The 13038-nt window shown below is 39.2% G+C and overlaps 1 protein-coding gene across 1 annotated transcript in view; it reads left to right on the plus strand.

Moving 5' to 3' along the window:
• ripor2 (RHO family interacting cell polarization regulator 2) overlaps nucleotides 1–13038 on the plus strand; it is a 79634-nt gene continuing 66596 nt past the window's right edge. The window contains exon 1 of the mRNA XM_053334627.1: nucleotides 1–133. Coding sequence (XP_053190602.1) covers nucleotides 58–133 — 76 coding nt within the window. The 5' untranslated portion in view covers nucleotides 1–57. The remainder of the gene's footprint in view (nucleotides 134–13038) is intronic.

Here is a 13038-nt window from a genome sequence, read left to right on the forward strand (position 1 = left end):
GAGGTGCTGCTCTTTGATGGGTGACTGGCCATTACACACTGGCACCTGCTTGGCATTATGGAGCTGCCTCGACGCCTGAACTGGATCCGAAATCGACCCTGGAGGCCTCATGTCCGCCGCAGGGAGTTCAATCGTAAGTGTGTGTGCAGTGGGTGAGGGGATTCATGTTTGTATGCCAAATGTCAGTTCATTTGTCATCCTAATTTGATCATGAGATACTCTGAAACTTCTCTTCATCCATGATCTGTTTGTCATTTATTTGACCTTTATGTGTTGTGTTTGGATTGTACGTGCTAGCCACCAACTGTTCTTTTAATTGCGTGAGTACTGCTGTGAACCTGAGAAGCTCCCAGTGAAGTCATGGCTTTCTCATCAAGTGAGGTGTTGTTAGTGACTCCAACAGGGTGTTACTTCTGCTGCCACCACGAGAAAATCCTCATGCTTCATGCTGTGGGTTGTTAGTATTGTTTCTAACGGTGCTTAATGATGGTGCTTAAACATGAAAACATGTTGCACAATCTTGCAGGTTCTGCATCCTAAATTAGTAATGCAACTCTGTTTGTGTTTCCAGTCAGCATTTACAGCACTTGATGTTGACATTGTGTGGGAAATATGTACTCTCTCTAATGTCTGCATGTATTATGAAATCTGGTCTCCTCCTTTAACTAATAATTAAGATCACATCTGGTTAGTGACATGTCATCAAACAGGGCCAGTCTTAATGTTGCTCTTTGGAGGACACTTGGTAAAAAATCTCACATGTTAACTTACAAATATTCTTATGTAATATTGTCTGCAACAAGTTTTGGCTCACACACACACGGTGAATTGAGACTTGATCAGTGAATGTTTAACTGAAACAGCGTCTATGTTGATTTTGAAGGATGAGATTGTAAGGAGAGTGGATTACAGCACTCATGTGGCCCTGCCAAGTAGGCCAGGTGTTACTCACAGCACTGGTAACATGCTGGATAGAAAAGTGCACGTTTCTCTGTGCCTCTTAACGATTTGTGCTGACGGACAAATAAAAACTGTGTACGTGACCTCAGTGAGCATGTGTGTGGTCTTAAGTGTTACAGTTACTACTGTGGTACATTAGGAGAATGGGTCGATTGAAATTGTGTGCTGTCAGCTGAGTGCCTGAGCTGAAAGGGTTTAGCAGCAACAACTTATGTCTTGAGCAGAAGTGCAGTTGGGTCCTCATCTCACATCATGTTTAAAAATATTTATTGAGCATCACCACATGATGAGATTATTTCTAAAGCAGAAATAAGGAGAGTGACACAAGGTGATGAATATAATATCTTATACACACAACCTGTGTTGATCTTCTTCCCACTCCCTTTCGAATGTGGTTGACAGTGGACTACCTAATTGTGTGCTTACTATTAGCTAGTCTCAGGTGTGGAGGGGGGCATCTGATCGACTGAGTGGTTATGACAGGGAGACAGCTTGAAATGCTGATGCTTTTAACAGAGCACGTCCTGTATGAGAATTCAATTAGTCTGGATGGTGTTTGATCAGTGTTGTTTAATGAAGGGCACAGAAGCCCATTACAGTTTTATAGGTGGGCTCTGTTGAAGCCGAGCCACACATTAATTGAAGGAAGAAAGAAAACAATAACTTAATGTTGTAATTTGTCTACAAATTATGTGAAAATTAGACAAAATTGAAAAGTAGCAAACAGTGTTGAGTGGTTCTGCTGCTCTATATCATGCATTATTTAACATTGTCTTTCCTTTGTGTATAAATATCTCAAAATGAACTCTACTCCTCATGTATTCATGTGTAAGTTACATTTATCTGTAGCTATTCATTTCATCTATTTCATTTATACAGAGGTTGTTTTTGAACTCAATTCAAACACCAACGAGTGAAAGTGATTGATAAAAACAATGAATGTGCACTTCTAGGAGAAAACGTCATTGCTGCCAGCAGCTGCAGAAATGTTATTTTTGGTGTAGCGCCGCCTGTGGGTGAAATAGTCTGTACAGTATTCCAACATTTTTTATTTATTTAATCTTTATTTAATCAGACAGTCTCACATAGATTAAAATCTCTTTTCCAAGTGAGTGACCCGACAACAAGAAACATTCATAAGACAAGAACACAATCAGCAGACAGAAACAACACAATAAACAAGTAATTCATAAAACAGTTACAAGAATCATAAGAAACGTTAGATAATAAAGCTTTACAATCTCCAAGAGGAATGTAAGGCTCATGTTTGAGGATTTGCAGTTCATTACATTTAAAAGCTGCATGATACCTGAAACCAGGTCTGCCATTATTACTGCGAACATGAGGGATATCTGAGGTTAAGAGAGAGAGGAGCTGTGAGGTAGTTTGGAAGCTTTAGCAGTAAAACTTTATAGATGAATAACGTGAGATGACTGAAAGGAAGCCCAGCCAACTGTGTGATACAGAGAACAATGATGAGTGTGAAATGTGTCATTTGTGATAGAGCGTAATGTACTGCGATACACAGCCTGTAACTGCTGAAGCATTGATGGAGTAGCATGACAATACAGAATATGTCCATCGTCAAGGACATACATGAAGACTGACTGCAATAGTCTTACACTTGATGCATTCAAGCTGCACCTGCAAAACTTTGGTAACCAGTTACAGTCAAGCAATATGAGTAATCCCACAATAAGTGCATTGGTTGTCACAGGTCATCTAAAAACATTATGTGCCAAGTTTGGGAAGGATTGGATGAAAATGGTTAACAATAGAATGTGAAAAATGTGTTTACCATGAACTCAAAATGGCAGAAAAATGTGTGACCTATGGCCTATATCAAGGTCTGTCTTCTGTTATTCTGCCCCTCATGGTTCATGAGCTATCAGTCAAAATGTAAAAGATACATGAAAATGAAAATATAGAGTATTTAAGACTCTCACAGTTAAAAATATCATTATCATTATTATTAGAGCCCGAGCGCTGACCAGAGCGAAGCCCTATTGTATCTGTAAACCGACATGCATGGGGTGGCGAGGGCCCGTTCATTGCTGCTTGTAGCTTTAATTATCATTATTATTTCATATACTCCCATATATTGGAACCATGTTTCTAGCTGTGAATATGTGTGAGTAGTTGAGTCCAGGGAAATAAAGATAGTGATAATAAATAAGGAAAAGAACCAAATGATTTTGAAACAGTGGCTGAAAAGAACAGGGAAAAAATGAACATGTGCACCCACCGTGATGCAGTTTGCATTGCATCATTACGATTCATTTCTTACTTTTTTGCAGCCAACTAGCTATTACATAGACAGTCACTCAAAAAGGTTCCCAGCTGACTTCTTAAGCCTAAAACAAAGTCCTGAAAAACTGTTACAAATCAGGAAGACTTAGAGATTCAGTTTCGATCTGCACAACCCTGCGATAATCTCATTGATTCCCCAGCAGTTGTTTCCCTTTTCAGAGAGAAAACATGTTTTCATCCAGCGCTTTTTAATCTGACTGTCAGCTGCAGCTGTGCTTTAACAACGCGCTTCAAAGAGGAAGCCCTGAGGTAGCAGGTTATTGATTATTTCCTCAGGAGAAGCCTTTGAGTTCAAGTGGCTCGAGTTCATCCACTGCTGATTTGCCCAGCATTCTTTAATACAAGGAAGCAAAGGGTTTGAGAGTTTTTACCAGAGGTCACTGCAGAGCTGAAGCCTTCAGTTTATTAATAATGTTTAATAATAGTCTAACAATTTATTAACAAAGGAAAAAACACTTCAGAAATGATATGAAAAGTGCTGTAGGATGACTGTATTGAAGTAGTGTTCAGCTAATAAACAGTAACACTCATTGATCAGCTTTTTTAGTTTAGCTTTTTTTAAGTTGGTAAATTGAGCCAAAAAGAGATTCAATAGGAAGTTGCAAAATGCACTTCAGTTACAGAGTCATCCTATTAATTCTTCCATTAATAACCCAAATGGCACTTTCACCAGCGGGAAACAACAATGTTCCTCTGGGTGGTTTAACATCTTTTGTGCCCCAGAGGACAGCATGTAGGTTATGTTTATTGCCCTTCATAAAGATGTTTTTCTTGAGCTGATAAACTGCAGTTTTTCAACAGTCTAGTCGGGACTGTTTCTGTTGTTCCATATTTTGGTTTTGTGGTGGGCTGACACAGTTTCTTTCGTGCAGGACACATATCTCAGAAGTTGATTATACCTGAGTGAGTCTGTGTTTATTTTCCAAACGGGGCATTTATTGTGTTTCTGTGGGTGAAAATTCATGTCTTATATTCATCTCACATGTGTTGTAAATTGCAGTAGCCTTGGGATAGAAATTCACTGTGTCGAGTTATTCATGTCAACAAATCAGTTTTCAGAGGTGACTCACTGTCACACCTTTATGATTGCCTACAGGGCTGCAGATTTGTGTGGTGGTTGCTATCCACTTGTGTTTGAGACACACTGTCACTCCTTATGCAGGCCTGTTATAAAGTCACTGAACATCTCAGTTTTGCTTTGGGGAATAGTAGAGAGATAAGACTGAGGATTTAAAATGAACATCTTCAACCTTCTGTGTGGTTTTAATAATGTGACGCCCGCTGATTTGTGCTTTTGTCCTTCACAGTGTATTTTTAAAGGTTAGTCTGATATGCAGCAGCTGCTCTACGAATCTTGGCTTATAAGAGAAAACTGAGACGTTATACTGGAAGTAGTGAAGCAGTGAGAGACAGCTCTGGTGACATTGAATTAACTCAGGCTGGATCTGAAGCATAACTGATTTTTTTTTTTTTTTTTTTACAATAACAGTTTATGAGTAATGTTATAATGATAAAGACAATTATAACTACACTCTGCAGCATCAACTTTACAGAGCTTCATAACAAGTGTTATTGTTTAGCTGTCTGGCTGCAACTTTACAGTTTTGATTCACTCTCCTGGCTCTCATAGTGTTGTTTTTACAGTTGGCAGGTGTTTCCAGAGAAAAAAACTTTAAAAACCATCTCAATACCACCTGCTCAACACTGCAAAGAGACACAATTAGCTGTATAATAGCAGGTGAACATAGTGGCAGCTAAAGAGCCAGACATTTCCCTCAGGAGTTGGTAGAGACCAAAGACAGAGCTAAAAGAGAATGAATACTTGACTTGCATTCACCAGGTGGGCAGAAACATGGCTCCAAGTAAATGGTAATGTTGTTCCATAACTGCTGGATGTCTAAATAAGCAGCTTTTTGCTAACGAGTTTGTCATATCAACTTAAAAGTTTATTTTCTTAACTTTCTTCCACTGCCCCCAAATGGCCAAAAGATCTGTTAATGCAGGTTTAAATGTGTATTTTGTTACAGTTTCTTAAATGGGACCAAATTACGATAGCTCCTTTTCAAAGAAATGCATCGCTGCATTATCACTCTCTTATAAACCAAGTGTGGAACTGGAAAGAAAACACTGTACAGCATGAAATAGACAGCACATTATGCTTGTTTTAAAGTAATGACAACATATTAATTATTTTCTATATTGCAAGATGTCCAATCAAATGTTAAGCCTTACACTCACATGACTATGCCAAATGGTGCCCATGAGGCCTTTAAAATATTTATTTAAAAAAAACAAAAAAAACAAAAACTACACATCCTTATTTTGTGTCCAGACTAAACCATTGTAATCCCAGTAGTCACCAGGAGGGGGCGCTCACAGTTTGATAATATAACGTATGTCTTCACTGTCTTATTTCTACTCACCACAATCATATACAGTGTGTTCCTCTGCTGAGCTCTGAGGGAAGTAACGCAACAACAAGATTGCACGTTTCCTCTCAACAATGTCGTACTGTGTGGACAATGATGAAAACAGCTCTTTTCCTCCTCTGAAGACTGCAGTTTATTGTTCTTGTTTCTGGCACCACGCTGAGGGCTACTCAAACGATCATCCCAATTGATTTTATGAATAATACAGAGACTGGAAAAGAGAATTCCTCTGTGTCTTTTGATGCAGATGCCGAAAACCACATGCATAGTAAAAAGCTGTCTCTCACTAATTATCTGTCAGGCTGCACTTTAAATGGAGCATCCAGTTAGGCCATAATGGAGGCAATTAAAATAAAACACTTTACCAGATTGTGTTATTCTGTTTCTGTGACTTGACTCATGCACATTTCATTTTTCTATTGTCATCCGTCTTCTTTCCTGCCCCTCTCTGTCCCTCACCTTTGCCCTCCTTGCATTTTCTTTATTGCTTCCTTTCTCTCTCATCTCTCTCTTCAGCCTCTCTCCTCTCTTTTCACTTATCGTCCTCATGCCCTGCGACCTCCCTCCCTGCCCCCACTCCCCTTCCCTACCAGATCTTCATTATCCCCTCCCTCCCCTTTCCTGCCTCTTCATCTCTCCTCTCTCTCCTACCAGATTTGTAATGGTGCTCATTCTCTGAAAATCTTCCCACTCCATAGCAACGCGCCTCTTCACTACTGTAGCCTCTGCTGCCACTGATGCAGGAGGCGGCGATGGGATGTAAAACTACATCAGAGGAGATTACATACTGCCTCGCCTCATTTTCCAGTTGTCAGCTGCAGCTGGAAATGTCTCTCTGACTGCTCACTCTTACTTTCTTCTCCTTTTCCCCCTCGACTTTCTTTTATTTATCTTGCTTTTTTTTCTCTCTCTCTCTTTCTTTCTTCTCCTTCATCCTCACCATTCCCCATCCCTTGTCCATCAGCCTGAAAATAATTCAATTCACAGGCTTTCAAGCTCGCAGGGCACGTGAGTGTGGAATCATGTTGGCCCTTTCTCTGTAATTTCACACAATAAAGTCAACAAGCGGGGCTGCTGCGTGGGCTGCTTATAAACAGGGAGAGAACGACTAATGGAGAGAAGGACAAGAAGAGAGTGAGAGACAGAGGGAAGATAGAACCAAATAAAATACTGCCTGTTATTCCCCCAAAAAGGCACGTGTTTATTTCTGATGTAGCTTTGTATTTGGTTTATTTTTGTGGTTGACAGAAAGTATTTCATAGTCTGAAAATAAGCTGTCAGTCATGATGCATGTAAACTCAGGCATGTATTGTAGAATTGAATTATGTAGCCTACTCTTCTGTCAAAAAAAAGTGATCAGTGTCGTGTCGTACTTTTACATACTAACATATCATGTCAGTTATCAATAAGTGAAGTGAAATGTGCCTATGAAAGCCCAGTATCCTGTCATTAGGCCCTGCAGTCAGTCATGTCTTGTCTCATTTGTGGTTCTCACAAGGAAATCATTAAACTCTCACGGACAGTCAAATAAAACCCAGAACTAGAAACCACTAACACGAGTTTTTGTAAAAAAAAATATGTTGTTGTTTTTTGTAATATGTGTGAGTTGACCCTTTAAACCTGCAACAACAGACTTTTTTGGGGGTTTTCTGGGCAGCTCAAATCAACCCAAAACTTACATATCACCCTTTAAGTTAACTTAACAAAGTGTTTCTGTATTCAGCAGACACAGAGCAACACTAGCATTTATTTGGAGTCGTGTTTGTGTCCACCTGATAAATGTAAGTCATTTATCTCTGTTTTGACTTTCACCAACTTTCAAGAAAAAATTCTGGCTTTTTAGCAGGTAAATGTTCCACTTTCTTCCCCAGCTAGATGCTCACTTATCATTAGGTGATGGGCAAGTAGTGAACAGTGTGTTTTAATGGGTTCTTCCACTGAAAACAGGAGCTTGCTGCTAAAAATGCTGCTGATGAAACAGGTAGAGTAAACCAAAACATTCCACAGAGCTGTGGGGATATGGAGAGTTGGGTGATCATTTTCTGTGGACAGCATGATCCTTTGTTAATATGAAAATACTGACTACAGCGCTTTATAGATCAACTTCCTCAATGCTTTCAAATTGGATGTCAGATTAGCATAACAATTTGAATCTAAATATGATAGGAGAGCTCAGAACAGCTACACTGCTGAAGTACCATGCAAGACATTGACAGCATTGTACCATAGCTGAGCCAGACCTCTCTTGAAATAGAGAGGAGAATCAGTAAAGTGTCATGTTGTTGTTGTTGTTGTTACAATCCAGAGGAAATTGACAAAAAGTTCAGGTTGACCTTATCCTCTGGCTGTTGCTATAAGCCCCGTCATGATGATTCATAAGATACAATGTCTGAAAGAACAACTTTAAAATGACTTCATGATTGAAAAATACAACAGTCAGTACCAGGAAAGTGCTCAAAAGTATACTATTATGAGCACAGTTAAACAGGTGAAACCCATACACAGATTGGATTGTTTTTTCCCCCTGAATGCATTTGTTTTTTTCATCTCATTGTGGCACAACAATATACAATTGCTAATCAGAGTTAAACTTTCCCTTTTCTCAACAGGGGTCCAGGTTCTTGTTTCAGGATTTCTAGTGTAGCTGCCAGATCACCAATGAGTATCTGTCAGGTTTTTTAGAGATGTTGGCATCAGAAACCACATTAAATAGACAACAAAAGAACCTCCTAGCATCTCATCATTTGAATTTTTTCATAAATGAGAAGTTTGTGCTGAATAGCCTAAGACTGACTTGTCAAACTTAACGCCAGATTCAGCATCTCATGGGCAGGACTGGAAGATTTGGCATCCACTGAGTATATGGCAACACTCGCTCATGAGCTCATGGTTCCCATGTCACTGAGTTTGGACCGGGTTGCCAGTTTTTTCTTTGTGCTTCTCAGTGGAACTCCTGGGTTTTCATGGTGGCCAGGATGTGGCTTTATTGAGTGTCCATTCCCCCCTGAAGGATGCCAGACTAACATAATTGTGCATGGGTGTGTGTGTGTGTGCGTGCGTGTGTTCTTGCGTGCCAGAGAGCGAGATGCTTAGTTAAACCCATGCTGGCTTCACTGTTGAGAAGTAACATTCAAATGCTGATGAACCGGAAAGAAGGCCTTGATTTGAGTCTCCAGTTCTGTGGGAGAGTCTCCGCCTTGCTCTCTCTCAGCTAAAATCTATTTTTTAACAAACTATATGCTGTGACAAATTGTGCTGGGCATCATACCATAATACTGTCTGAGTACTGACAGAAATATGCGCATATCATTGAGCATCAACAACTGTAGCATACCAAAAGCTGGCATTACATGCTTGGTCAAATAATCTTGTTTCTTATTCTTTGATCAGATATGTCCTTATTTAAATCATATTTTGGGCAAGTTAAAGAGTCATTTATATGCTATAGGTCTGTTTGATTTGATCTCCTTTTGCTGCTATATCACAGCAGCTATTCCTCCTTATTACAAATCAACACCACTTACACACAACTGCACAATGACATAATAACAAGGATGATACAACACAGAACAACCATGCTTAGACTGACATTATCTTAAAAATCCCTTAAGGTTTGTATAGGACATTAAAAAACTCTTTGATTGTCTGATATGTTTTTTCTACAAAAAAGTTCATTCCCTCATTGAAATTCATAATCTATGAATATGTAAATGAAAAACTACTAATCTACTAAAAACTGAAAACTAATTTAGTATCTTCACTGGAGGCTTCTGATTTCCACATTATTCTCTGAGTATACTGGACCGTGATTGGCTTTCAAACTGGTTCTGATGTCACAAATTATGCATGATTTCCGTGAAAACAGAGAAACTTGAATGTGAAACAGCCTTATAGTGGTAAACTCTGCACATGCATCATTCTGAACAGTGAAGCTCAAACATTCAACTGCAAGAACAAGAAGAAAAACACATTTTTTGAGTGGAGGGAGACTTTAACAAAGTAGAATAATATGGTATATGACACTCATAAAATATACCATTACATACAACATATTGTATATATATACACAAGTAGACACACATAATGCCAAAGACTAAAAGACTTGAAGTTCTAATGTACTACTTTGTTGAAAAGAATTATGTTAAATAGGAATACATGTTTGTTTTGGTTTTGTAGAAAAGCACGTTTATATTCTTCAGTGTGAGGTATCGGAAAAATATAATTTTGATAATGGCACCAAAATTAAGGTATCATATCAAATTACAGCCAGCTCTAGAGAAAAACAATGCCATCATCATATCAGAGCACTATATTCTGGGGTTTGAATTGTTTTTGTGAGATGCAACATTAATTTGTGTGAGGATTCACAGCAGAACCATCACATTCAAAAAAAGCTGCAACAGGCTTGGAAATACAACAATTCTCCTCCGCAGGAACAAACAGCTAATTGACAAAAATGTGGATGTATGTAGGTCATATACGATTGGTGTAACTAGTGCATTCTCATACTCCAGGGAGGAGGACAGATGTGTTGTCATGGCAGATGGCATTATTCTGGTGTAACGTACATACAGAGAAAGAAGAAGAGGGAGATAGTTTTTTAGATGCCCTCATGCATGATGATGAGCTGTCACCACAGTTTCCAGCCCGATTTCCCCTCTCCCTGCTTCTCAGACCATCAGGGCAGAAAGACTACATGTGTAACACTTACAGTGACCAGTTCTGTCATCCTCAGATGAAACCCTCCACCCCCTTACCCACTGTGACACACTTTATGGCTATTGTGGCACATGTGAACTGTGTCTCAGAAAAATACAGCTGCAATATTCGCTTGATGTTTTTTTACACACTGTTGCCCAACCTTCCTTCCATGTCCCCACCCAACTTCTCAGAAGCTGGGTTGTAATATCCTCCCTTCCTGTTAGCTTGGTAGAATTTGTTTAAATCTTTTAGCTCCATGATCTGTTGAATCCAGATATTTGAGTTTTATTGTGAGTGTGTTCATCTCTTGCTGGAGGGAAAAGTGGAAAAATTGCTATGGCTCAAATAATAACAATGCAGGTGTTAATCGTGGGAAATATACTCCCAATCTAGAGTCCATTTCATCAGTTGCATATGTGTTTTTCTGGTTTTGAAAGTTTGCTTCCTCATTCTGTAGCTGCCAGGTGTTGGCTGTAGTGCATAGTAGAGATATAGGGTGATCTGCTGGGCGGTGTGGGAGAGGAAGCTGTGGTTTTCAGAGCTCTCGCCACCCTATTGCCCCACCCTGCTGCAACAGTCTTAATCTGGCCTCTGGAGCTCCCCAATAGGAAAAGGTCTTGTCAAAAATAGCATCAGATTTCAAGTATTTAATGAACTGCTTGCAGCTTTGGGGAGATATCAGTTGTCAGATATTTGCTCAGAAGGTAAATTGATGGCTGTAGCATGCAAATGTGGGTACTTTTAGAAACTCTGCCCTGCCCCATTTACCCTAGTTAGTGTTACTATATGTCTGTCAAGCTTTTAGTTCTCATGGAGCAGTTTATTCAAAATGTTTAGTCTTTTTTCAAACAACTGGTCCTCAGACTGGTAGACAAAAGCAGACTAATTTCTATCAGTTGAAATTACAACTGTTGCTGGTGGATTTCAATTGTAGCTATCTAGATAACTAAACTGACAGTAGTTTTAAGAGTTGGTTGGTATTTTAAATATACACTCAATGACAAGACTGAGACTAAAGCTTACAGCTTCCTCGCAGTAAAATAAGTCAGCATCATAACCACTATATGATCTCTTTAGAAGTCATAGAAATAAAAAAAAAAAAACAGCATTGTTTTTGTATTGCAATGAAAAACGAGTTTGTCTGAGTATTATGAAAAAAATCAAACTATTTTGGTTTCTGTAAATTAAAGACTGCGGTCTTGACCTACTCTGTCTGAAAAGTGCCCTGAGAACATTTCTGTTGTGATTTGGTGATATATAAATAAACTTGACTTGATTTGACTAACATTTGATCAGCTATGTTTACGTCCCACCACACGCTATCCAGGGTTATTATAGTTAACTAAAACTTGCAGTAAAAAATAATTTAGTTAACTGAAACAAAAATAAAAATAAAACATTTTTTTAAAAAAGGAAGAAAACTAAATAACAACTAAAATGAACAATGCAAAATTAATTAAAACTAAACTGAACTGCCTATAAAATCAGCTTTGTTTTTGTTGTCATTTCTTTTTCTTCCTTTTTACTGTGTCCTGTTCAGTTTGTCTTCTTCTAATACCTGGAAAACTAAAACTAAAACTAGTCAATTCCTCAAAATCAAAACTAAACTAAAACTACCTAATCACTTGTACATCTATGGCCTGTGCTACCAAAATATTACCAGCATGTGAATATCCCCACAAGAGACCAGAACACCCAGTATCAAGTACACAACACACTGGATGCTGGATCTAGGATGCCTAAAAAGCTGCAGCCCCACCCCCACTTTGGACTCTCAGACCACAGCACCTCTCTGTTCCTGTTTCCAGCCTACAGACTAAAACTCTAGTAGACTAGAATTGTGAGTAAACAAGTCAAAATCCAAACCACAAGCCCTGGGTGAAAAGTAATGTACAGCACATGCATGCTCACTCTCTTGCATTTAGATCAAGCAATGAGATGGAGACAAAAAGTACAGACTGCGGAAACAATTAGAGACACAAAAACACACAAACGCTGAAAGGCTTCTTCTCTACTGCTGATGCCAGGAGCATGTGGAAACGCCTACAACATATCATCAACTATAAGGGACCACCATGGAAATAACCATGTCCACCATCTCTCTACCTGAGCAGCATAATAAATTCTGTTTCTGTTTCGAGACTTCCAACAGTGAAACACAGGGGAGGCTCTCACACTCTCTGAACATGCAAGAGCTCCCACTGACTTTTTCATCAGCTGATGTACGCAATGTCCTGAAGAGAATTAACCCCTGCAAGGCAGCAGACCCAGATAACAAAAGATAACATCCCTGGGCGGGCCCTCAGGACATGTTCTACAGAACTGGCTGATGATTTTACCATCTTTAACTTGTTTCTTGAACAGGAAGCATTCCCAACCTGCCTTTAAACCACCACTATCACCCCAGTCCTAAAAAAGAGCCCAGTCACCTGTTTAAATGATTACAGGCCATTTGCACTCACAACAATCATAATGAAGTGCTTTGAGAAAGTGGTTTTGGCCAACTGAATCACTGGACCCCCTGCAGTATGCGTACTGCACAAAGAGATCCACTGACGACAGTACCTCTGCAGCTTTACACACAGCCCGTCAACAAGACCATCGATCAATCACAGCTCAGACTTTAATGCTGTCTTCT

The sequence above is a fragment of the Scomber japonicus genome, chromosome 15 (assembly GCF_027409825.1).
Source record: "Scomber japonicus isolate fScoJap1 chromosome 15, fScoJap1.pri, whole genome shotgun sequence".
NCBI classification, from domain to species: Eukaryota; Metazoa; Chordata; class Actinopteri; order Scombriformes; family Scombridae; genus Scomber; species Scomber japonicus.